The sequence below is a fragment of the Lichenostomus cassidix genome, chromosome 2 (genome assembly GCF_008360975.1).
Source record: "Lichenostomus cassidix isolate B80296 chromosome 2, HeHo_3.0, whole genome shotgun sequence".
Taxonomy (NCBI): Eukaryota; Metazoa; Chordata; class Aves; order Passeriformes; family Meliphagidae; genus Lichenostomus; species Lichenostomus cassidix.
The window spans coordinates 19,464,765-19,489,363 of record NC_139482.1 but is presented as its reverse complement, the minus strand read 5'-3'; the positions used below and the strand labels follow the sequence as shown (position 1 = coordinate 19,489,363).

At 39.9% G+C, this 24,599-nt stretch overlaps 1 protein-coding gene and 1 long non-coding RNA gene across 7 annotated transcripts in view; one reads left to right on the top strand and one right to left on the bottom strand.

Annotated features, from left to right (window-relative positions):
- The window catches only part of CACNB2 (calcium voltage-gated channel auxiliary subunit beta 2), a 245,624-nt gene that overhangs the window by 122,253 nt on the left and 98,772 nt on the right, over nucleotides 1-24,599 (top strand). The window contains exon 1 of one of the 6 annotated variants that reach the window (XM_085050576.1): nucleotides 1,066-1,209. The exons of 4 other annotated variants lie outside the window; for them this stretch is intronic. In XM_085050576.1, coding sequence (XP_084906702.1) covers nucleotides 1,177-1,209 — 33 coding nt within the window. In that variant the 5' untranslated portion in view covers nucleotides 1,066-1,176. Of the gene's footprint in view, nucleotides 1-1,065; nucleotides 1,210-14,859; nucleotides 15,041-24,599 lie in introns of those variants that run through there. One more of the 6 variants, XM_085050575.1, reaches the window with a different exon arrangement.
- LOC146440906 (uncharacterized) lies at nucleotides 4,348-7,099 on the bottom strand. The gene is made up of 2 exons (XR_014850376.1): nucleotides 6,801-7,099; nucleotides 4,348-4,636 (listed from the first exon to the last, which is right to left on the bottom strand). It is a non-coding gene; the product is annotated as an uncharacterized LOC146440906 (long non-coding RNA).

Sequence of the window (24,599 nt, the reverse complement as noted above, 5' to 3'; positions counted from 1 at the left end):
GGACTTTGTGGGCTTTGCTTGCCTCGCATGCCTGTTAAAGACTAGTCTTGAGGCATAGGCACAGGAGAAGATTGCTGAGCTTGCTGAGCAGCTGGAGCCAAACCAGTGTTTGCGCTTGTTGCTGCTCGGAGGCATCACTGCCTCTGCGGTCATTATCTCAGTGGTAACAGAGGGGGAAAGTGGCTTCTCTGGAGCTCTTTTTCTGTCTGTACCATTCCTTGCCTGTTGCTGTCTGCTCCTTTCTGCTCCTGGCTACACCTCCAGAAGCCTCGGACCAATACAAACATATATCTTTTGTCCTTAATTACATCTAACCTGTGCTCTTATTTTAAGCCAGTTGACCTTAATCTTGCAAATTCTTAAACTCATTAGGGCCAATGATATTATGCATGTAAGTTTTCCTGATGATTCCCTTTGACTGGCTAGTTTGTAGAAGTATTGCCATGATGAAATGATGAGTAAGAGTTTTTTTAAGGATGGTCACTTGTATGAAAATCATGATTAAGCTACATTTATTCTTCTACCATAATAGGTTTTCTTGACCTTAGATATAGTCAAGCGGAATTTTCCTTTTAGAGGGAAAATTTCCAGCTTAAATTGATATTTGCAGCTTGAAATTCCAGCATAATATCTCTGTGGGCGGGGGAGAACAAAAAAAGATCTGTATCCGCAAGCATCAATAAATGGATTATGCTGTGTTTATGCTCAGATGCCTCTCCCGTTTCTGGCTGTACAGCAGCTGTATGTTAACAGGGGGCCATGCACGCTGCAACCATACGTCTGAGATGAATAAAGTGTGATGTTCCTCCAGCAAGTGTGCAGGCTTTGTGCTTACAGCGGCTGACATCACTGTGAGCACGGAGCCCTCCCACTCCTCCTTAGTAATTAATGGTGACGGGCTCTCTGCTGAGCTGTCCCTAACATAGGGACTAAATCAGATCAACAGCTGAGAGAAATCACCAGCAAACAGTCTTGCTCCATATAGACAAAAGCTGGGCCCTTTGAACCAGGCCTTACAAGTACAAATCATTATTATTTCCAGTAATGGTCAAAGTGGGCTGACTCGCTGAGGCTTTCGCTGGTGCGCTGCTTTGCGTCGGAGGTTTTGCTCCTGTAAGAAGTGTTGCCGCTGCTGGAAGGGCTGGCCTGCTTGGAGTGAGGCTTGACAGACGCCTGATGTCTCCTCAAACTAAGCACATTGCTCCTGGGGTAAGCATATGTGGAAGGAGTGCAGGCCAGATGCTCGGGAGCCCTTTAATATTACAATGGGATGTAGAGGCTGGCTTGCAAGTGAACTTAATTACAGTTAAACTGTTTTACTTTGTTCTCATTCAGCCAAGCTGAAATGCTGAGAAATGTGCCAGCCTGCTTGTGGAAGTCCCAACTATACTTTTGAACTTCCTGTTTTGAAACATACTAACTTGAATTACAGTTTGGAAAAACCGTAAAAGCATGAGTTGAGGGGGAGGGAAAGCACTTGCAGGTGACTGCTGCTGAGGGCTTCTGTGTAAAACCCTATTAAAGTAGTTAGGAGTGGCTTGCTGTTTGTTCAGTGATTTTGGGGATTGTGCTAAATTGTTTTCTTCTCAATATGAAAGCAATGGGACTCTCTGCTGGCAGTAGCTTGAAGTACATTCTCTTTACAGACAACAAACGTTATAGTATCTATTATTTTTGTTTGGGGTAGGTTGTAACACATTCATGAGTTTTGGTTTGCATTTGACAGGGCATATGTATCTTGAGGCCAGGGACTTTTAGTAGCAGACATCCCACTGCAGCAGTGCTGTGAAATAAAACTTAAATAGATGACTTTTTAAAGTTGTAATGGATGTGCTTTGTTTTCTTTTTAGACTGTATAAAATAAAGGATAGATATTAAAATAAAATTAACATAAATATAAATTTAAGTAGAATTAAGCTTGCTTCTTTCCATAACATTTATGAGAGATTTAAATAAAGTTGCAGTAAAAGAACAGTACCTTAAGCATGACAGTAGCTTTCCAGTTATTCGGAGAGAACTCAGGGGCATTGTCTTGTGTAACAGCTGCTGCACGGTTTTTTTCTAGTAGGAAATCAGATTTGGATCATTCCTATTCCTGGGTTATTTAGGGATATCCATACAGGAAACTGATTAGTTATTGCTAATATCCATTCTGTTCTCCTCTTACAGATAACTTTTCTTTATGAACGACTTCTTTTTACTCCAGTTAAACTCTTGTGTTTGTGAGGGAAATAATGCAAAAGTGGGTCTTACAGGAAGTGTGCCATGAAGCAGGAAAGTGTTCAACTACAATATACAATTCCACTGGACTTATTTTCGGCATGGATGTGCAGAATAGTAGAAATCAGCTACTAATAGAATCACAGAACCATTTAGCTTGGAAAATACCCTTACAATCATTGAGTTCAACCATAGCTATATCTGCCTTTAGTCTTTGCTTATCTAATTAATATAGTAAAAAGCTTAAGTCTTTATGTTTTCATTTCTGTACAAGCAATTATTAGAACTTCTGATGAATAAGATGTTTTGGGGTTCTCTGACAATCCCACTGTAAGTAGGGAGAAATTGGAACATAGCTTTTTTTGGTGGGAAAAAGTTGTAAAATTAAAAAAAAATCAAATTGGAAAATATTGTTTTCCTAAAGAGAAGCAATCTGATGTTGAAACTTAACACAACTAATGTGCATGTTTCCATGCAGCATTTTTGTCTTTCTGTCTACTGCTTGTCAAATAATGTCCTGAAGGAGAAGCTGTGTTTGTCTGGGCTATAGAGTAAAATGAAGCCTTTCCCTCATATGGCATCATGAAGAAGTCCAAGTTCTATTTAACGTGATCACAGAGGTCCTGTTAGACTGAGGAAGAAATTATTGATTGACAGGGTAAGGGATCACTAGGAGTGGTGCTGGGGATGTACAAACCTCGTAAACAGAGGAGCAGCAAAAAAGCAGGATAGGTGAAATGAAACACAGGTGGAAAGGAATAAAAGGGATTCAGCCCTATATATTACATGGATTTCTCAACGTTTGGTCAACCGTTCTTTCAAAGTGATTGCTGATGACTATTCTTTTCATGTTTCTTTAGTTTTTATTCTAGTCTGTAGATATGTCATGAGAAGAAGACTATTTAGCTTTGCTAATGTGAATTTTGGCTGTAGTAATGTCTTGTTCAGAAGCATTTTACAGGAAGCTGTGCTTGCAAATTAGCCTTTTTAGCAGTACTAGTCCTCAGACATTACCTAATTGAAAAAAATGAATTGTTTAAATATCTAGGAGAAAAGTAATTGGAAAGATTAAAAAAGAGATATAGTTTGAAAACTTCCATATTGTTGGCATGAATAATTAAGTAATTTGTTATTGATTATAGTCTTTCAATGACAGTTGTTGCATCAAAAGTAGATTCAAATTGCATAATCAACCAGAAATTCAGATAGCTGTTTTATGGGTACATTTTTCTAAATTGCCAGATTTCAGGATGTCCCTTGGAACAAGTTGATCCCTGATGTAATCAAGTTAATTAAAATGTTATAGTAGGTTGAAATAAAAGAATACTTACTGCATAACCACGGATATGTTTTCACCACCAACACAGTCATTGTAGCAGAAATTCTGAAGTATGGAAACTTCAGTAACTGTCAGAAAGCATAAGGACATTTTGTTCTTACCTCACCCTCCATGTGGAGAAGTGGCACTCTGCCTTTTTCCAATTTCTCCAAAGTTACCTGAATTTATGTTTTTAGCATTTATGAAAAATATATTTGCTGCTGATATTTTTTATTCAGTTTTCAAATAGCAGTGAACAAGCCTAGGAATTCATAAACTTGAAAGGGCAAATTCTGCTATTTGCTTCTCAGGATCCCTGGTGAGGAGCTGCCGCAAAAAGAAGGGTGTAAAAGGATGGGAGGTAAAGTGCCTTGAAACTTTGATGGCATTCAAATATCCATTTTATAGGCTATTAAACCATTGGGATGCTTTCTTTATTTCAATATTGTTACTTTTTTTTTTTTTTTTACTACAGGCCAAAATACCGAGGATGTCAGAATTTTGAAAATAGGTCTAATTATACACGAATACATAAATTTTTGCAATATTTCAATTACTGATCTCTAAAGGCCTTGGTTATAAATGCAGTATTTCTTTACAAGTTTTTTTGCACCACTGGTGCTGCATGTACACAGCACAAAATCCTGTGCTTTATACTGTGCTTGTAACTGCTTAATAGCAGCAACCAGTGTTTTGCGACAATGATCATTTGCAAATTTTCTGACTGACAGATTAAATGTTTATATTGCTGCTCATGGCATCAGCTTATATTTAAACAAGCTGCTGAGTATTAAAGCGTACGGACAGTCTTTGTATAACAGCTCTGATTTTTTAGGTTTATTTCCTAAGACAAGATTTATGCAATCCCACTTTCCATCTGTTAGTTGTGCTTCTGAGGAACTTCAATCCAATGGCCGATTTAAACCAGCCTTGCAGAGGTCTCAGAAGTACCGAGTGATTATAGCAGACCTTCCTGGGGGCTGGCAGAGCTGGTAAAGCCATTTCCTCAATGTCAGTGTGGGAGATGCAGAGCACTCTCTGGCCTGCTCTGGCATCCAGAAGGAAGCATCCATCCTGCTAAGGAGCACGGCTTTAATTCTGCAATAGATGAAACAAACACTTTCTCTTGTTCAGCTCATGGAAAGGGAAGAGAAGTTTGGGGAGGGGAGCTGAGGATGCAGAGCATGTGGTGTGTAGGGAAAATGAGAGAGAGCTGAAGGTATTGTGGAGGTGTGTGTGGGAACCCAAGCTTCATTACTTCTGCTGTCACAAAACAACTTTTTTTTCTTCAGCTCATTAATGATACATTCCATTTTGCAGTATTTTGCTGGATATAAACATCTATTTTTTTCTGAATGTTTTGAGGCTGCTGAAAGGATGCTCTCAGGTTGATGATTTATAATATTCATCACTTAAAATTATTAGTTGACTAGTTAATGATATTGGTAGAATATTAGTATCAGAAGAAAGTATCTTTCTAAAGCTCTGGTAGCAATTCTAGATATAAACTCTAAATTTCACTTTGAGTAGGCTCATGTTGATCAAAGGATGCTTGTAGAAAGAGACTGGCTTACAGATGCAGTAATTGTAGCTTGGTGTCTTCTCAGTTTGACAAAGTCCTCAGTCAAGTATGCATGTAATTTCTGTGCAATTCCCACAGGCTTATAAGTACACAGTTAAGCAGCTCACCTCATCAGGATAGAGTTTCCTTGAAAATCTTTATGACCAAAAGATGCTTGGGTTTTACAGTTTTCTCTCTTATTAAAAGCCTTACAATTGGAGGTGGAGTAAAAGACCTTTACAGGTCCCTTCCAAAACAAAATAGTCTGTGATTCTGTGATTTTTTTTTTAAAGCAACATTAGGTGATGTATATTTGTTTTTCATGTCACATTTGCATATACTTTATCATTCTTGTAAAATGATAAAGTCCTTTCTATATGCTAACAATGAAACAAGTATTTTCAAACCATAGTATTATTTGAAAGAGCAATCTCTTCAATTTTTGCTCTCTAGAAACTTTTAAATGAATATACACAGGAGGGGCTGGAAAAAGTAAAGTTTGAAGTTTTAAAATACTGCTTTTCAGCAATATTTCCAGTTTTTCTTCGAAACAGGGTCACCTTGGTCCTTAAGAAAGAAGTTAATTCTTGATTACATAATCGTTTAAATAGCTGGTGCTGTGGTAGAATGCTGAAAAAGGCGCTTTCAAACTAAGTACTTTGAGAACTTTCTGCAAAATTCAGAGTAAATCAGTGAGTTCACAGGATATCATGATATTTTCTGGCTGAATGTTTCCTGTCACAAAAATGTGATCAGGTTCCATCACTGTGATTCTACACAGATCTCCCAGCTTCACTAGAACTTGTGTAGACATAAACAAAGCAACCAGCATTATAATGGCAGATGCATTTTATTTTAGGAGAAGTTTAACACATCAGAACTAAACTGCTTGAGAGAATAATTTCCTTCTCAAATTTTAAAAGCAACTTTCTCTATTGATGCTGGTTCAGTGTTGTAAATATATTATGCTGTTCATGTCATAGACAGCACAACATACAACTTAGGTTCAGTTTTATGAATTTAGGCAAGGAAAAATTCTTGCATCTTGGAATTAAAAATATTTTCCTTTTATAAGTCACTACCTTATTAAGATCAATAGTTATGGATTTGATTAGAATTCTTGTTGACTTTTTCTCAACATGTTAAATCAAACATATAGCAAATTTTTTGTGCTTAGGAGGAGTTTCTCAGTGACTTCAGAAATCCTCATCCAACGCACCTTAGTATCATAGATTTGAACCGATAAAAGGTGGTGGGGGGCGACTTCTGAATCACAGGAACAGGTTAATCTTTCAAACTCTAACTAGGGTGCGAAAAATGGCCAAATACCTTTGTTGGCATACGAGAGTCCTGCAGTCTAAGGCAGAGAAGGAGAGCCTGACACAGTTTGAGAAATGCTCTTTGCTGTCAGAATGGGGGAAGAATCAGGCTGTTCAGAGCATTCTTTTTATGAACACTGATTGGGAATTGTGGCAAGAGGGAGGGAAAAAAGATGTGCAAACCAGAAAAATGCAATTGAAAAATCACATTTTTACATTTTACAGTTATATCTAAATTATAATTGGGAAAAAAAGATATGTCATTTCAATGTAGAAGAGGAAAGACCTTTGCACCTTGCTCTAAGTATTCACCTTCTTACTCTCTGCTAACAAGATTCTGTTAATTTGAGTGGACAAGGAAGATTGACTAAAAGTACCTTACCTTCATGATGCATTTCATCAGGGCAGTTCTGAACATGTTGTTGTAACATGTTGCATTAATTCTCTGTAAGGAGCAACTTCCTGTACTTACTTAATGCTTTGCATTGCAAACTGCTGTCTCTGCTTAGCTGACATGCTGGCTCCTCTGGCCGTGTTTTCACTGCAGCACATGGAGAGTGCTTAGCCAGGGTTACACATCTGGCCCCCTGCTCATTAAACTGAACTGCATTTCTGTGGTGCCAGGTGACACCCAGCCTCTTAGGTGAGAGAGCCATTACAGCACCACATGTGCTGCCTAAATACCACTTAATTCCTATTTTGAGCTCTGAAGTGGGTCCCAGGAGATAGATACATAGTCCTTTCTGCAGAGACAGGTTATCCAGCTTTTACATTTCACCAGAACTCATTTCACTGGAGCTTGTTAAATTGTACAAGCTTGTCCACCAAAAATTAAACATAATTAATCCAGATTTTAAGATTGCAAAATTGTGACCATCAGAAATATTAGAGGTTTCAAAAACAGTAAAAATGAAAATGGGAACTGAGATTTGAAGAAGTGATGAGGCCAAAGAAACCACAACATTTGGTGATAATCAATAACTTAAATTGATGGAATCAATCCTAAATTGATGGGATTGTGGAATGATGGCTTGTGCCAAAAATGGATAAACAAAGGCAAAGTGAGCCAAAATTACTCCTGTGGCCTGCTGTTGTGGCCTTCCTGGTGAGATGCATTTTATTTTCTGAAACGAGAACAGAATTTGGAGGTATTGATATCTCAGGTTTTAACAAACACTTCTATAACAGTGATTTTGAGATATGGTTGGACATTTTAAAAACCAAAACCACTTAAAAGGCTCAGGGGCTCAGATGTCTCTTCTGTGAACTACCAATTACTAACTTAATATCCTGAGTATGGAAACTGTGCATCAGTTGTCCCAGAGGACAACCTGTAAATGGATCACAGTTTTCAGGATGTGGATGTGGCCAGAGGATAATATCCCTATATTTTGGGGTAGCTGCTATGCACAGCTACAAGACAAAGTTACTCCTCAGTCTCCAGCTCTGAGCAATCAGCATCTGGCCATGATGGAGCTGCCTGGGGTGCTTGAAACATTTCAGTGCCCCCAGAAGCAGATGAGTGCTGAGTGTCAGAGGGGAAAGCCTTCCACTGAGGTTAAAACGCCTTGTGTATTTAATGTTGCATTCATGTAGGGGCAACACTGCAGAGTTACATTAGTAACTTTTCAGTAGAAAAATGTATTTTTTAACAAAAAATAGCCAGCACAAGCTGGTTTTTCAGTGTTGTGTAAGTTTTATATATTCTACTTCAAGATATTAAGTGTTCTCTGTGAAGGTTGTTTCTATTATTGATATTCTTGTGCTCAAAAGTACATTAATTTCCCTTTTTGCAATTAATATATATAGCAAACTGCACATTATCTCCTTTTCAATACTCAGAGTATTACTTCTTTTAAATATGGTTGTTGAATTCATTTTTTCTTCCAACCACTTAAAGCTCTGACAGAATGTTGTGCAGCACATTCAGCTGCAGGTGACTTCTGTGACCATCCTAGACCAGCAATCAACATGTTGAGCATTTGAATTTTTCACTGTCTCTATCCCTGTTCTCTGTGTTTCCCTGCAGCAAGGCTTTAGGATGACAATGTTCCACATGACTCTACATCACGTGTAAGAAATAAAACTAAAAAATCTTGCCCACATATGGGAACAATCACCTATGGGCAGATTTTCCAACTTTATAGCATTTATAGCACTTCTCCAATGTCTCAGTGATGCAGAGGATTCATAACACAACAGGTATTAGTATTATGCATCTGTAGTACAAATGGTTTCAAACATGCTGTGTTCCTGACATATTGTGTGTTGGGTTAAATGTTTTAACATCTGACTGCAGGGAGAACAGCAGCTTGTTATTTCTGTGACACTGTGAGAACATACTCACGTTATCTTTCAGTGCAGCAGGAGATAGCATGTGCCCCTAATGTATGTATGTTTGCAAGTTGAGAAGTTGAGTCTGCTGTTAATGTTATCACTGCTGTATCCTGAAATAGAAAAGTGCAGGCAGATTGGATTGTGTTAGAGAATGGTAACCATAATAACCAATAACAATCTGCAAATGATAAGCAGCTTTAATGTTTAAAAATAAAATTTCTATTGCATTCCAGTACTTCCATGGGCATACTTTCAGATTTTATTATTCATTCATTTTGAGCTTGGTTTTGAGATTTAAGATGTGACATTAATCCTAAGGAAGTGTTTCATTATTGCATCTTGAATTAGTTGACACTGGTTTATTATATACCTAAATTAAATCTCACAGAATAAAATTTTACTTAACAACTATCTTTCAGATGTACACCATCTGTAAGGGAGAATTGCAAGCATCCTACGTGAGGTATGGAATTTTATGGAAGGAGATGGACTTTGATTTTATGGTTGGATGTAAAATGGATACATTCAGATAAGAAATACAAAGTCTTCTGGAAATGAATGCAGAGCGTCTTGGTAATTTGGAATCTGCACCATGTTCAGGGATGCTGACCAAGACTTCTGCTTATATGAAAATTTAACAAGCAAAAAAAACTTTTTAACTTGCCCCAACCCATGCCCCCACCCCTTTTTTTTTTTGAGGGGTTGCTTTTAAAAGAAAGGAAGGTATCATTCAAGAGAAGGAAGATGTCTAAATTGTGTCCAGGACCTGCTGTCCCCCTCCTTGCCTACTCCCAGCACACAAAGAGGGGTGTTTAGCAGGAGTCTGGGAAACTCCAGCTGAATTATTTACCCTGTCATGAAAGTGTCTGAGCAACATGGTGCTATGAGGAAGCTGTTAACTCTGCTGGGTTAACATGTTCCCAGTCTTCCTTGCTGAGACAGTCCTATCATTTTCATAAAACACTTGGATGTTTCTTAGAGCATGGAGTCTTATTTCAGATGTTCTTAACTGCAGAGACACTGTGGTTGCCACGACGCCACATTCAGAGAGTTACAATGGCAATGAGAAGAACTGGAGAAGACCCATTCTTCTAAATGTGCTGATGTCCAGAGAAACAAGGCATCCTGGGCTTCAGTCAGATTCGTGCTGTAGCTCTTTCAGGGCAGTAACACTCCTGAAAATGTAAGCAAGCCACAAGTTTATGCTGCTGAGAAGTGTGTTGCCCAGAGTTATAGTGATCACTATGGGAAAAAATCAATGGAAGAGATAAAATTCTTAGAAAAAATTAAAAAAGTAGTTGCTAATCATCATTTTCACATATAAGTAACCTTGTTAAGAAATTATTCAGTGCTGGTGTGGGATGGTGTGGGATGGGATGGGATAGTGAAATAGCTCTTGCTCTTTCATCCCATATGTGAGAGGGAACAAGTTATTCAGAGTTTTTTTGCAAGAAGTTTCTTTAAAATGAAACATTCACATTTACAAGAGACAATTTTTGTTGCTAGCTGTGTAAAGGAGTTACAAGCTGTTGACATTCTTCACTTGGATTTTAAATTTGAATCTGAATTAGGTAAGAGAGAGTCAATTGCTTTCCATTTGAGTTCCTGAAGAAAAAAATGTTGTTACTGTTGGATACAAGTTGAAAGATTCTTGTTTATCAAGAAAGGTCTGTTTAGTCTATTAACCTTGACAACCATGTCAGCAGTTTTTTCTGTTTGTTTTCCCAAAGGCACTGTGTTGAAGTACTATGATATACAAAGCTATTTATAGTGTAGACAGTTCATAGCTATGCGTAAAAGACATGGGTCAGAGTTTAAATACTGGAGTTAAATGTTATTTTCTGTGACAATTTGAAAAGTCATTATGCTTAATCCTTGAAAATTAAAATGGAAAGATGGAGTCCCTAAAATATCCACGTGAATTGGATATTTTTTTAATTAATTTTTTACAGTTTGGCAGAATGGTTGAGGTAAAAAGAAACCTCGGGAGCTATTCCAGTTACCTGCTCAGAGCAAGGCCACCTAGAGCTGGTTACCCAAGACCAAGTTCAGGTGTCTTTTGAATATCTTCAAGGATTGAAACTCCACAACCTCCCTGGGCAATCTATTCCAGTACTCTCTCACCCTCACAGTAAAATAAAACAAACCCTATCACCACAAAAAGAAATTCCTCATGTTTGAATGGATTTTCCTATATTTCAATCAATACTCATTGGGTTTTGCCTTTTCATTATGAGTCACTGAGAAGAGTTTGGCTCTGTCTTTTCTACCCCCCTTCCACCAGACACTATACACTAACAGATTTTTATGAAAGGAACAAAATTTAGGAAAGCAGTCAGGGAAAACAAAGTCTACACAAACTGACACACCTGTGTTTGTACCTGTTTGCCTCTGTTAACAAATGATTAATATTGCTATTGCTGTCTTGGCTTCTACAGCTGGGCAGGAGCTACTTTAAAACTGCTTGCACAGAGGAAAAAGGTGAATAAGTGATTTATTTTATCCTTGTAATTTACTTGATAATTTCAGACTGTAGTCTTGACTTTCACAGTGACAGTACTTTATTTTTCTTTAGCCTGAATGCTGGTTTTAAGGCCCAGTCTCCATGAAGTAGAATTTGTGTAGCTCTCTGTCACACATCTGCAAGAACATGTCCTGCTGCAAAGTGCCAGTGGGGGAGAGGAGCAATTCCACCCTTAGCTTCGTTTTTCACCTTCCATTTTTCAGACCTGTTTCTGTGGTTTTGAAACTTTCTGCCTTTATCCCAATTCCTTTGCTATCCCAAAAATAGGATAGCAACTTTGTCTCTTGCTGAAGTCTCCAACTTAAAGGTTTTCCAAAGGCTGATATTTGCTTTATCACCCAGTTCTGCACAGGCATCCCATCTCAGCATTTCTGTCCTGGTCCACACCATTCCACTCTTCCCTGGTTACCTCCTAGCTTTAGGCTAGTCAGGTAGCCAGCTGTCCCTGTGGAAGTCTTTTCAAATCCTGTTGTGCTCCCTGCCTACCATGAACATTTGCCTTGCATAATCTTAATTCCTGTCTTCTGGCCTGGCTTCTAGAGCCTCCTTCCTGTGGGTCACAGTGTTTCCATCCATCCTTGTTCTGCACTCTGGTTTTCTGCTTTTCCCATCCCACCACCTCTCCATCCCCATTGTTCCCAGATTCCTTTCTCCAACCTCTCTCTCTCTCCCTCTCCTCCCACTCCCCATCTCCTCCACTTCTCTGTTCGCTCTTTCTGTGTGGATCATGTCATTCTGTCTGCAAGGGTCAGCACTGGTGAGACACTGCCCATCCTCTGCTGGCCACACTAAGTCCCTTGCCACACTAAGCTGCTGGGGGAAGGATGTGCAGCAAAAACCCAGTGCCATCACTTAGCTGGGAGTGGAGCACAGGTCATCCATCAGTGCTTTGCTAAGCTTTAACACCCTCAACGGGGCTGGCATTTTTGCAGACTTTTAACTCTTGAACCATAAAAGCTATATGCAGATTTGCTTTGTGGAGCCCTGAGACAGACTTTGGTACCTGTCATGATGTTTCAATTCAAGAGAGCAATGAGCAATTCAGCTTATTTACTGTCCAAGCTGCCAGGCTCTGGCTGCTTGTACTGTCTGTAGTGAGAATTACTTGTGACATGAAAGTCACTTATGGTGACAGTCTGAATAATGTCCTAAGTCTCTGTTGAGTATATGTGAACTGCAATCCTCCCTGATTTCATATTCCTTCCCAAAGTACAGGACCTGATGAAATGATTTAAACTTTTTAATACATAGAAAGCAATATATTTTTATTGATGTTATTTTTGATTTTAGTAGTATTTGTAACATTCCTGGTAGTGTTTTTTTGCTCCAAATGTAGTTGTGAGAGCCATATCTAATATGGAGCAATCAAGCTATGGCACCCAAATTTCAATTGCTTACAAGAGCTGCATGAGACAAGCAAAGTAATGCATGATGACACTGGCTTTGCCTACTATTGACAGGTGCAGTTTCACCCTAAAGACACTGTGCAAGAAAGCTTAGGCAATTAGATTAAAGCTAATAAGTGTGTGTGACCACACTTGTTCAGCTTCAGTAGGAGCAACCAACTTAGACAAGTGAGTATTACATTCCAGTAGAGGTGTCTGATGCCTGTTAGCCTCCATGCAGGAATGGTGCATGCTTTATTTACTCTCTGGGAATGCACTGTTATGATGTTATTTGTTTGAAGCGTAATTTGCGATTGATATAATGTGAAGTGACCAGTTCAGCTGACAGATTAAACTATTGCTATTTTGTAAACATATGGTTGGAAATAAAATTAATGTCTTCTGATTTCTAATTTGCCCTTTCCAACCATTTTCTTGGGTTTAACTCTGCTTGTGAATACATATGAGAACTTAAAAAAATCCAGACTCATGAGTCACATCACATATAGTCAACAGAGGACTAAAGGTCTGTTTTGACAGAGAAAGCAGATTGAGAGAAGAATATCCTACTAACTCACGCAAAGAAACTGAGGTAGTCAAGACAAGATCTATTTAAAATAAGCAGGGGGTGATGCAGGAGAAGGAGCAGGGAGGATGTTTACAATGTATTTGAACCGCTTCATTCGCTGCTTTTGTTAGGAAAGGTCCTCTTCTGTGGAAGAGAAGCAAATTGAGTAACACAAACTGGTTTTCAATGTTATATGTGTTCATGGTATCATGACATGAGATATGCATTTTATATTAACTTGATTAGAGATATACAATGGGCAAGCACTCACCCACACATTTCCTCCTCAAGACATTACGTATTCTGGTGGTATTTTTTTAGCACTTATGTATAGTTCTGGCTATAGGATATAGTGCTAGCAGCAATATGAACTATAAGGAATTGAGAGGAGTAAGCTGAGAAGGGATGGGTTTCACAGTGCTGTATGAAAGCAGTTTTGATCAGAGTTGTTACTGGATGACGACTCTTCCTCAGTTGTAAAGAACAGCCTTTCCCAGAGGGCAATATTTCTGCATGCCTGGTTTACTTTATGCTGTATTTCTAAACTATGTTTAATGAGATTTATTTTTAAGTCCCATTTTAATACTAGTTTGGGAATGCAGTTGGTGAATTAGTCTCCGAAGTCTTTTAGTTGTGTTTTATCCCGCTCTGGCTGCTTTTACTCTTTCTTGCCTGCTCTGCCTGGACTAGAAGTTGGCCAGGAGCGAGGTGGTCCTTGGATTCTCCTGTCCCGGTGTGGGATTGTGTGCTGGATCCGCTTCCCGGGCACTGGAGGCAGCGGGTGTCACTTTCCAGTTACCTGAGTGCCATTGTGCTACAGAGATAAAGTTACACCGTGTTTACAGAGCACTCTGGGACTAATCAGTGGGAGGAAGCAATGAAGTGAGTGAAACATAGAAAAGGGAAACTATTCTGGGCTGTTTGTTTGTTTGTTTTCCAGAAGAGATTTTTATTTTTTAAGAGCTAGAAAGTGAGATAGCTCCATGGGTTTCTGCAGCGCTGTCAGAGCAGCGAGGGGTACGTGTGAACCGAGCTGCCCGCGGTTCACCCAGCGCTGCCGCCTCACCCGGCCGCAGCAGCCTCCCCTCAGCCGCCCCCGCCCGCTGCTCCCGGGCTCTCCCGGGCTCTCCCGTCCCCGTCCCGCCCGCTGCTCCCGGGCTCTCCCGTCCCCATCCCGCCCGCTGCTCCCGGGCTCTCCCGTCCCCAGCCGCGCTCCGCGGGCCGCACTCGCGCTTCCCCGGCCGCGCGCTTCCCCTCAGACAATTTGGCGGCGTCTCACCAGGCGGGGCAGGGCCGGAACGCGGCGCTGCCGCCCCTCGCTCTCCGCACCGCCCCGGCTGTGGCTGCCCGCACCGCCCCGCTCAGTCCCGTCCGTCTGCCCGCACCGCCCCGGCTAGGGCTGCCCGCACCGCCCCGTCCCTCTGCCCGCACCGCCCCGGCCGGGGCTGCCCGCACCTCGCCGCTCCGTCCCGTCGCTCTGCCCGCCCCACACCGCCCCGCCCGGCCCCGTCCGGCTCCGCACGGCACCGCACGGCCCGGGGCTGCCGCTGCCGCCCGCGGAGTTTGGCAGTGTTCTGTCCCGCCAGCCCCGCGGCCCTCGCAGCAGCAGAGACTCGGAGTTCATGCCCGAGAGCCGCGGTGCCTCCGGAGCAGCCCAGGCGTGGGAAAGCAGCCTGGGAAGCCTGCCCGGCTGGCAGCTGAGGATGCAGGGGAAGATCTGACTTTAGGCGGCTGGGCGCTCTGGGCAACTGGTGTCAGGCTGTGAAGGTGCAGCTATGTACCTTTTTGGCAGCGAGGAATATGAAGCGGTAAGATGTAAACTAAGGATTTCTTTTCATTCTCAGCTGTTACTTACTTTAAATGTTCCTGTCTCAGAGTTTATTGGGCAGCTTTGAATTTCTGTCAGTACTGTTTTTTCTGTGGTTGAACTTTAGTATTCACCAATTTGATTGCTTTTTAAATATGATATTTTTTTCTTCCAGTTCTTCAAGGAGTGAGATACTATTTGCTAGATAAAATTGAATTGACTTTCCTTGTCTTGTTTATCACATTGTAGAGATATTGACAATATATGACTACTGAGTACTATGAGGCTATTTGGACTCTGAGTTAAGCAAACCCATGCCTCCAAATAATTCAGAATTTGTCTCATACTTTATGATGTAGATAGACTACAAAGAGCTTATGGAACTGGCCTTAATAGTATGTTTGTGGGGATGTTGCCAAACCATTTCTTTTGTACAGTTCAAAGCATGTCATTGTAATGTACTGCAATGTCCATCAAAAGAGCTAGCTTAAAAAAAAACCCCAAACACACCCACGTTAAGATCTGACACTCTTTACTTAAGTATGTGTGTAAAACAGTGTTTGAAATAAGTTGATGATGTCAGAGAAGACCAGAAGAAAACCACTAATAGCTTCACACTGTTGCATCACATTGTTTGCTGACATAGAAGTTTGCAATTTTGCAGCCTGTGGTCCAAGTGCTACGTTGTAAGCAAAATGGATGTATTCTTCCACCCACACACCACTTGTGGCCGAGTCCAAATCTGAAGAGCTTTGGGGAAAAATAATGACACTGAAAAATATGTATTAACTCTACAATAGGACGTCAAAATAAATTTCACATGCTAAAAAGTATCACATTCTTTGCATATAACTGGCAATTGCAAATGTTTTGTTTTAAATATTGAAGTTGCTCTTTGAAGTATTGAAAGGGCCTTTTATGGCAGTCTGGATTCTACAACACATTTGAAGGAATTAATTTATTTATTTTGGATTTTTTTCCTTTTTTTTGTTTTCTTGATTCCAACCAGCTATGTTTTTCAGATGCAAGAAATGCAGAAGGAAAAGAATTTAAGTACAGCTGTCTGCTCATTGAACTCATTTGTGCCTATGTGTGACTTGCACAAACTTTCACAAAGCTAGCTAGGGAGCTGAAAAGAACTTGGTTTTTCCAAAGCAGTAAGCCAGATGGCATTGCAGTGGTTATGCTATAGAATGTTTACTTGTGTATGAAAACTGTAAAACAAAAGAGAGTGTCAAACTTCAAAGCTTTCTTTTTTTTTAATTAGTTTAATTTTGTAGATATTTGTAAAGGGTTGCAAATCTCTCTGAACAGATTTTTGTACAGTCTCTTCATTCTGCTGTACCCTGTGGAGTTACTTCTGGTTTATACAGCAAGCAAGTCTGAAATTTTAAATCCTGAAAATAACCTAGATGACTGAAGAATGGTGTAAGAGCTTTGGATTGAAATCTCAATCTCTTTTTCTTATCCTGTTGCAGCTTCTGAAAAGTATTGAAGTATTCGGTGTCATAGAAAGTAGTTTAATGTTCGAGACACCTTTCCCAAGCAGGTGGGCCATCTCCTGTCAGTCCCTTTTCTGCTACATAGCTGTGCAAAGTGAAATAGTATCAATGGAAAAAGTAAGAAGTCTACCATGAAGTGTGTGGGGTGTGAGTTTTTTTAATTTCCCTTTTCTTTTTTTTTTTTTTTTTTTGTTCTCTTTGATAGCTCTAGAGGGAGGTTCCTGAAACTGAAGTGTAATGATCTGCTCATACAAAATGTGTCACTATGTGCAAACTAAAATATAATTTGGGGTTTTTCCTCTTAGTTTTTCTTTAGAGCAAGATAGCTCAGGCAAAAATAGGGATGCACTTCTTTAGTGTTATTTTGGCAGCCAGACTCACCAAGATGTTTGCTTCACTCAGAGTTACATAAAATAGAATAGAAGGTGTACATAAAGCTTTATTGTTCAGTAAAAATTAAATCAATGTGAAACTTCTGTCTGTACAGATCTGTTGTTCATGAAGCCATATGCTCTGCACTATGGAAAAGGCATTTGTTTCATCGTCCCACACAATTACTTGAGTCAGTGAAGGACAAAGTGAGTGAAAAGTGACAGTAAAGAAATTCAGGGTTTAATTTTAAGTTTACTATTAATTCAAAGCAATTGTAAGTAAGTTTTTAAGGCATTACGCATATAAAATTTCATTTTTATCCTAGGGAGGAGACTACTGATGAAATGAAACATAGCATCATAAGAGCATCTCTTAGAGCAATTCAGAAAATCCATCTCTTAAAGCTCAGTCTTTAGAGTAATAGAGAAATGGAACTGTATGTGATCATTGTTTGCTTTTGGCTTGCACACACACACGTTCACGTGAGCATGCACACACTTTTGCAGAAACATGAGTATCTGAAGCTATTCTAACTCAGTTACATTTAATAGCGAAATGCCACAGACTGGTACTACCAGCTTTTGCATCTGGGGTCCACTTCACTTTCTTTTTGCTCCTGTGTGTAAACAAGCTTGGATTATTAGCTTCCACTGAGTGTGTAATAAGTCTAGATATCTGACAGCACTGATAATCAATTTTGATACCATTTCCCACCATCCCAAGCTAACAAAGATAATATTGCTTAAGAACCAGTTATCAAAAGAAAAAAAGCTGGGGTTTATGACCACTTCATATTAAAAATAAAAAAACAGTGTCACGACACAGTGGCAAAAGCTGTATTTTTGAAATTAATAATAAAAACAGGTAGCAGAGGTCCTTTCCTATTTTCATAAATGTTCTAACTTGGGATGTAGTGTGTCTTTCACATTACATTTTAAAACTTTAGGCAGATGCCTATTAAGCTCTTTATGACGGATGAAATAGACATATAGTATCTTTTCAGGCATTCTTTGCCACATACCTGGCAAAGTAGATTTGCTTGACTGTAGTAAGCAATTTAATTTCCTAAAGACAGGAAACTGTAAAAAGCTGCAGGCCAGGCAGTCTCATGTGGAGCTATAACTTGTTTGTTTAGGCATTTTCCTGTTTGTTTGCAAAATAAACCTCTGGTTAAAGCGATTAAATAAATAAACCAAATTGGAGAGAATTGGAGTAATTCATCAAAAACGAAGCAGAAAGAGGGAGCTCATTTTCACAGATGCCTGGTAGATCGTAGTCTGCATTGACATCCCAAAACAAAAGCATCTACAACTTACTCCCAACAGTCTTTTGAGTTCTGCATAAGGGGCGATGGGGCTCTAGCTGGTGCTTGCATGTTAGGGAGGCCTGGCTGGCTCTCCTGTGCCTCCTCCTCCTGGCTGGCTCTCCTGGGCTACACTTGGCCCAGCAGAGCATTTCCCATGGCTGCAGAGCATCTGCTCTTCCTCCCTCAGGTGGGCCTTGGCAGGGCTGTGGGTGCTGGGCATCTCCAGTCGTGTCCTTCTTGCCTTCCTGGGGCCCTGGTGGAGGTGTTCCAGGGCTGATGGCACCGACTGATTGTCCCCAGTCAGGCATGGGACACCTAAAGTGTCTCGTCACTCCTTCCCAGCGGCAGTGTTGCCTGGCAGAGACCTTAGGCTCTGTTGTGTTACCATGATCCAACACTGTGACAGTGTAGGGTTAATTGGGATTTCTTCTTAAAAACACCTAATCATTGGAAAGCTATTTTTTTAGCAGAGTAATTCACAGGCAGCAAGAAGTTTGCTTGGTGACTGGTCATTTAAAAAAAATCACTGAATTTCATTCACTCTGTTTCATGCAATTTTCAAACTTTTGTGATCAGTTTTTAACTTTCCTAAGAAACTCAAAACTTGGCTTTTTTTGATCTCCATAGATATTTTTCTCGGAAAATATCCTTACAAGGAGCGGGAAACCTCTTTATAAGTCCAGTGAATTGGTTGTGATGTTTAGAGCATATGTTTTGGTTGCCTTGGAAATCCAGCATTTGTCACTTGTGTTCTCCAGGCAAAAGTTTTGAACTTGTCTATTTAAATTAAATCTTCCCTTCCAATGAGTTTGCCTATGTCCTCTTGCAGGATGGAGCACTTCTTGTGGAATACTAAGTATGATGTTGATAGATGCCAGTTATACTTACGGCTCCTGCAGGGCAGAATTATCTTCTAAAAAGTATGAAAATCTGTCTGCTAAATTTCTAAAGGAGGGGAATATCTTGAAGCAGTCAAATGTCATTCAGGTTTAAGAAGAGCTACTTTTTGACTGTTTTTCATGAATCAGACAAATCCCAGTTCTATGTGTACAGGCATTCTGCTGATAGGGCTAATTTTGTTGTGTCAAGGGAACACCCCACCTATTTTAGAAATATGCTATTGTAAGTCCTGGAAATCAGTTGGGAGAACACAATCGTGTGAGTCACTGCTACTTACCTTATTTCAGAAACTGAGTGAAGGGAAAAAAAGATGTTGTTTAAGATCGGAGTCACTTGTAACTGTTTAGCAACAGTAGTTTTCATCATACTGTGAGTTGACACAGGTATGTCTAAGAGGTCATAAATCAGAATTTCTTCTTTAGGAACCTCTCCCTTGAATTGAGTGTTTATTATTACAAGAATAGTTCTGCAAATTACCTGTGGCAGAACGCTGTAAAAACTTAACCATAAGATTTTGGAATGACTTTTCCACGTTCACCTTAAGTGCAACCTAAGGCAACAATATCTAATGCTATGTTCAGATAGATAAGTTGTACAACATGTGAGTGCAACTGGAAGCGCAGACTTAAAAGGCAGTCAAATTGAATTCAGTCTCTGAGGTTTGCTTCAGAGTCATGAGTCCATCCTTTGATAAACCCCTTGACATCTTGATTCATTATCTTTAAATTTTAGGAGACACTTGGTTTGTTTCTAGTGACAATAGCATTTGGTTAATTTTCAACTGTAAATACTGTACAAATGCACAAAGAATGGAGTTATTCATGCCTAAAATTGTGTGTTTTGCAAAAAGGATTCTTATGTGGAATAGAGTCCTTATACATGAAGACAGATGGGCTCACATCCAGAGCTGGATGTAAATTTGTGAAACAGTCACCCTTAGCAAGTCTTTTTCCTGTGGATTCTCTGCAGCAGCCAAAATGTAGAAGCAATACAGTCTTTTTTCCTAAATTGGAAAAATGAGGGTCATTCTGTATGGCATCATTCCCCATGACTAGCTCAGAGACATTGCAGCTGTGTTTTAAGCACTGCATATGAGTTTTGGGATTTCCCCAAGGGAAGCCTGGGAGAGCTGCTGGTTTCGATCGTGTAGAAGAATGGCTCCTAAAGCAGTTTCAGTTTAGAATGGGGAAACACTAGACAGGAAAACCTTAATAAGCCCATGCAGAGGGAAGTATTGGTCATTTTTGTGTTGCTCCCAAGACACCCAGTGTACTTTCCAGTTAGTGATTTGCACAACTGTAGTGACCATACTTTTTTCCCCAGAGAAAAGCCAGTGTTTAATCTAACCTCCTCTAGTTTATGTGAAGTAAGTTCTTTAAAAATGTTAGTGTTTGACCTTCATATAGCTTCTATTACCTGGCAACCTGTCTTTAATTTGAATGTCTGTGACTGAGGATGGAGCCTTTTTTTTATTTTTGACAGTATACTGAATGTATTTATCGTGTATCTGACCTTCCCCTACCTCTGCCCCCACAATCCAACACAAGAACCATCAATAAAAAGGTGGGGGGCTCTCTGGAGGCCATGGGTGGAGGCATGAGCTGTAGGCCCTATTATGTATGTGAGTCTATGAGCAGTGGATCAGCTGTCCCTCATGCAGAGCTCAGAATACCTGGTTTATAATGTAGGGTCCTGGGATGCATGGAGCTCTGGGATTTTGAAGACAAGGTTTCTCCCTTCAGGAATTAACTTTTAGAAATACAACACAAAATATGAGGCAAATCAATGACTGCAATTTATCTGTATCCTTTTGTAATGGTTTAGTGCTCAGCGGTGTCTGAAGACAGAGGGAAGGGAATGAGCATATCTATTACTGTGGCAGAGGGTCGTGGTGAGTGCATGATGTCTGAGAAGCAGGTTTGTGCCTGAGGCATGTGTGAGAGGGAGCCCTGTGAAGTCACCCAGTGGTTTCTGACATTTTGAAACCAACGCCCCTGACCGGCTCCAGGTGATGAAATAGCAAACGAGAAGTTTGCTTCTCCTTAAGGAGTAGAGGGTAGGAGATGTGGAATGTGAAAACTGGCCTGGGGTTAGCACGACCAGTACAGTTCACCTCACAAACATGAAGGAAAAAAAAAAAAATCAATACTTAATAATTGCATACACAGATGATGTGGGTTAACAGCCTTTTGAACACTTCTCACAAAATCAAAGTGTGGTTGACAGTGGAAGACATCTCTGGAGTTTATCTGGTCCAATCCTCCTGCTTAGGTAGGGCCACCTTGAGCCAGTGGCACAGGACCATGTCCAGCCTGCTTTTGAGTATCTCCAAGGATAGACAGACTCCATAACCTCCCTGGAAAACCTGTGGCTCAGTCAGCCTCATGGTAAAAAGTTCCTGATGTTCTGAGGGAATCGAATCTCCTGTGTTTCAGTTTGCCCCCACTGCCTCTCATCTTTCACTGGGCACCACTAAGAAGAGCCTGGCTCCATCCTCTTTGTACCCTCCCGTCAAGTATTTATATACAGAGAGATCCCCCTGACCCTTTTCTTCTCCTGGCTGAACAGTGTCAGTTCTCTCAGCCTTTCCTTATGTAAGACATGCTCCAGTCTCTTCATCATCTTTGTGACTTTTTATTAGACTCTCTCCAGAATGTCCATGTCTCCCTTTTACTGGGGAGCCAGGAACTGGACACATCAATCAGGGCATGGCCTTGCCAGTGCTGAGAGTTTTGTTTGTGTGTTTTTATAGTAGCTCACTTTTTTTGTTTTTTCGCCACTATTACTTACTACAAGCTGGAAGATGAAGGTGGAAAAAAAGGGTAGAGATGAGTGGAGCATCCCTCCCACCAAACTGCTTGAGGGAGCACTGAACCTCTCAGCTGCTTTTACGTTTGTGAGACAGTGGAGGAAGGAAGTCTCTCACAGGACCTGGCTTCTGAGTGTATTGATAGCACCAAGTCCTGATGAAATCTGTAAATTCATCTGTTGTTGTTGTTGGTTTCAGTTTATTTCTATCTGAAGAAAGTGGCCATGATAAAGACCTACTGCCTGGCAGTGCACTGATCAACCTCGTGCTGCACGAGGCAGTTTACCTCAGTGATGTGAACCACCATGGACTTTGAAAAGAAAATATAACCTAATAACTTCATGATCAGGAATACTTGATTTTTTTCTATTCCATATTCATTATTTACTCTACAGGTCTTGATTTAAAAAAAAAAATTGGCTATTTTTCAGTGAGGAATTTGAATGAAGTTAATGTAGCCATAACAAGTGTTAATGGTAGGAGCAGTAATCTATGGTACTAGTGGCAGGGCAGTACAGAGTTAACAGCAAGCTGGTTGATTTGGCTTCTCTGATTTATATAGCTACATACTTAATTCTTGGATTCCTCTGCATACGTTGTGTGTTTCTGTGTGTTTTCAGTCTTTTGGGAATTTACAACTTCCCCCCTGTTAAGCCACATGTATTCATAGTTCTTACTTAATTAGATGTCAGGAGACCTATGTAGCTAGAGAAGTCTTCTGGGTAAAAGATACTAATGACATGTGGTTTAAGTAATGAATTCATAATGCTTGGGGTGGAGCCCTACATGCAAAAGTTAAGATATTTGGAAGAAGGTGGCTTGAATGTCTTTAGTTAAAGAAATGGGACATGCATATGCTGTGCATGCATATGGTACAAAAAAAATCCAGATCTTGCAGGGACCCCAATGTTCTGCCTCTACCAACAGCATTATTTTAAAGTTTGTTTTCCAGTTAGGTATTTGTGACATGCATTTTGATGTCTACGTTGTTTAGCCTGTGGATGGATGTAAGGTAGCAGAAGGGGTAGCAGAAGGGTTAGCAGAAGATGTTTTATGTGAAAAATTGAAATCATGACTTCTCTCCAGCACATATGGAAAGCTAAAGTCAAGAAGGCATGTTCGCGCTGTCTGCCATACGTGCCTGCTCGCCTGGTGCAGCAGACTGCCTGTTTTAGATGCTCTATCCTGGGTAGCACACAGCTATTCTCCCATCAATGGTGTGTGAGGTGGTGTCTGGCAGTCTTGATAGCTTGTTGCTCTCTTGACCTTTCAAAACTCTAGCAGTTACAACAGCTCAATTAAGCTTTCCTAGCCGGCAGGCTGGATATAGTCCAATGGCAATTTGATAGAAACCTTCCACACAGGGAAACCAAGGGCCAAAAATCCCATTTCAGATTATCTGATCTGAAGTTTCTTTGATAGTCTTTTGGGGGCATAAAAGACTTTGTGCCCCCAAATCCTTTTTTTTTCTTCCTTTGTATTCCTCTTCTTGTACAGTTGAGGTGGTGTGTTTATGTCTGTTTGGGAATAAGTTTGTGTTTTCTGCTTGATGATAATAAGTAAGATGATTTGTTCTGGTGAACAAATTCAGAAGCAGTTGATCAGAGCAAATATATGATTTATTTTTATTTAATATTGGCTCTCAGGAAGGAGATCACAAAGAAAAAATCCATCTACCCCTTTATCGAAGCCACAGACATCTGTCTTCATGAAGACATGTCTTCTCTAAATTATAAACAAGCTCTGGCAACTGGACTGACTAGATGAAATGCTGTTTGTTTACTTATACTGCATGTTACTTTCCAGATAATGACTTCAGCTGATGAATAAGAATTACAAAATCCTGAGGATAGATAACACGTCGTTAATAGGAATCGTCAATTATTTTTTCAGCAAGTCTTTTATTTACACAGAAGCGGGTAATGATAGCCATGCTTGTTTATTATTGTTTATTATTTTATACATCTCTGACCAGATTAATGTCTAACATTCTGCCAGGAGAAAAATTTTCATTGCTGTAACTACACAGCCACAGGAACTAACCATTTTTAAAGTTTGTTTTTTTCCTTGAGAAATGAAAGATTAAAATCCCTGAGAAATTTTTCCGTGCACATTTCATTGTACATTGTCATTTACAACACAGTGTCATTCTATATATTTTAATTTAGCAATGCATAGGATATTTTGACACCTAAAATTCTAGAATTTCATACTGTATTTTATGGTTTACAATAGAGTTTTAAGTTGTGTTGCAGCTTACAAACGAGTCAAATGGAGTTAAGAATTTGGTTTAATACTTTTACGTTTTAAAGACAGTTTCTGTGTTTTTTACAAATATCTATACAAATGTTCTTATTAAAAATAAATTCTCTAAATCAAAGTATTTTTTATTGGTACAAACAAAGCAACTTTGTTTCAGAAATGCAAAATGAGAGTGCTCCCTACTCAGCTGAGTGCTTAAGTCTAAAGGCAGGTAGACTGTTACAAGAATTTTTAAGCAGAGGGAAAAATAATAGGCCAGTTTATGGGAGCAAGGCTGATACATTAATACTACTGTTAGAGTATCATAAGAACATAATTGCATTTCAAATCTATTCCTTTAAGTAAAAACTAAGTATGACAGGAAAAAGATCTCTACACGTCTTTATATAAAGTATATTTGCCTGAAAGG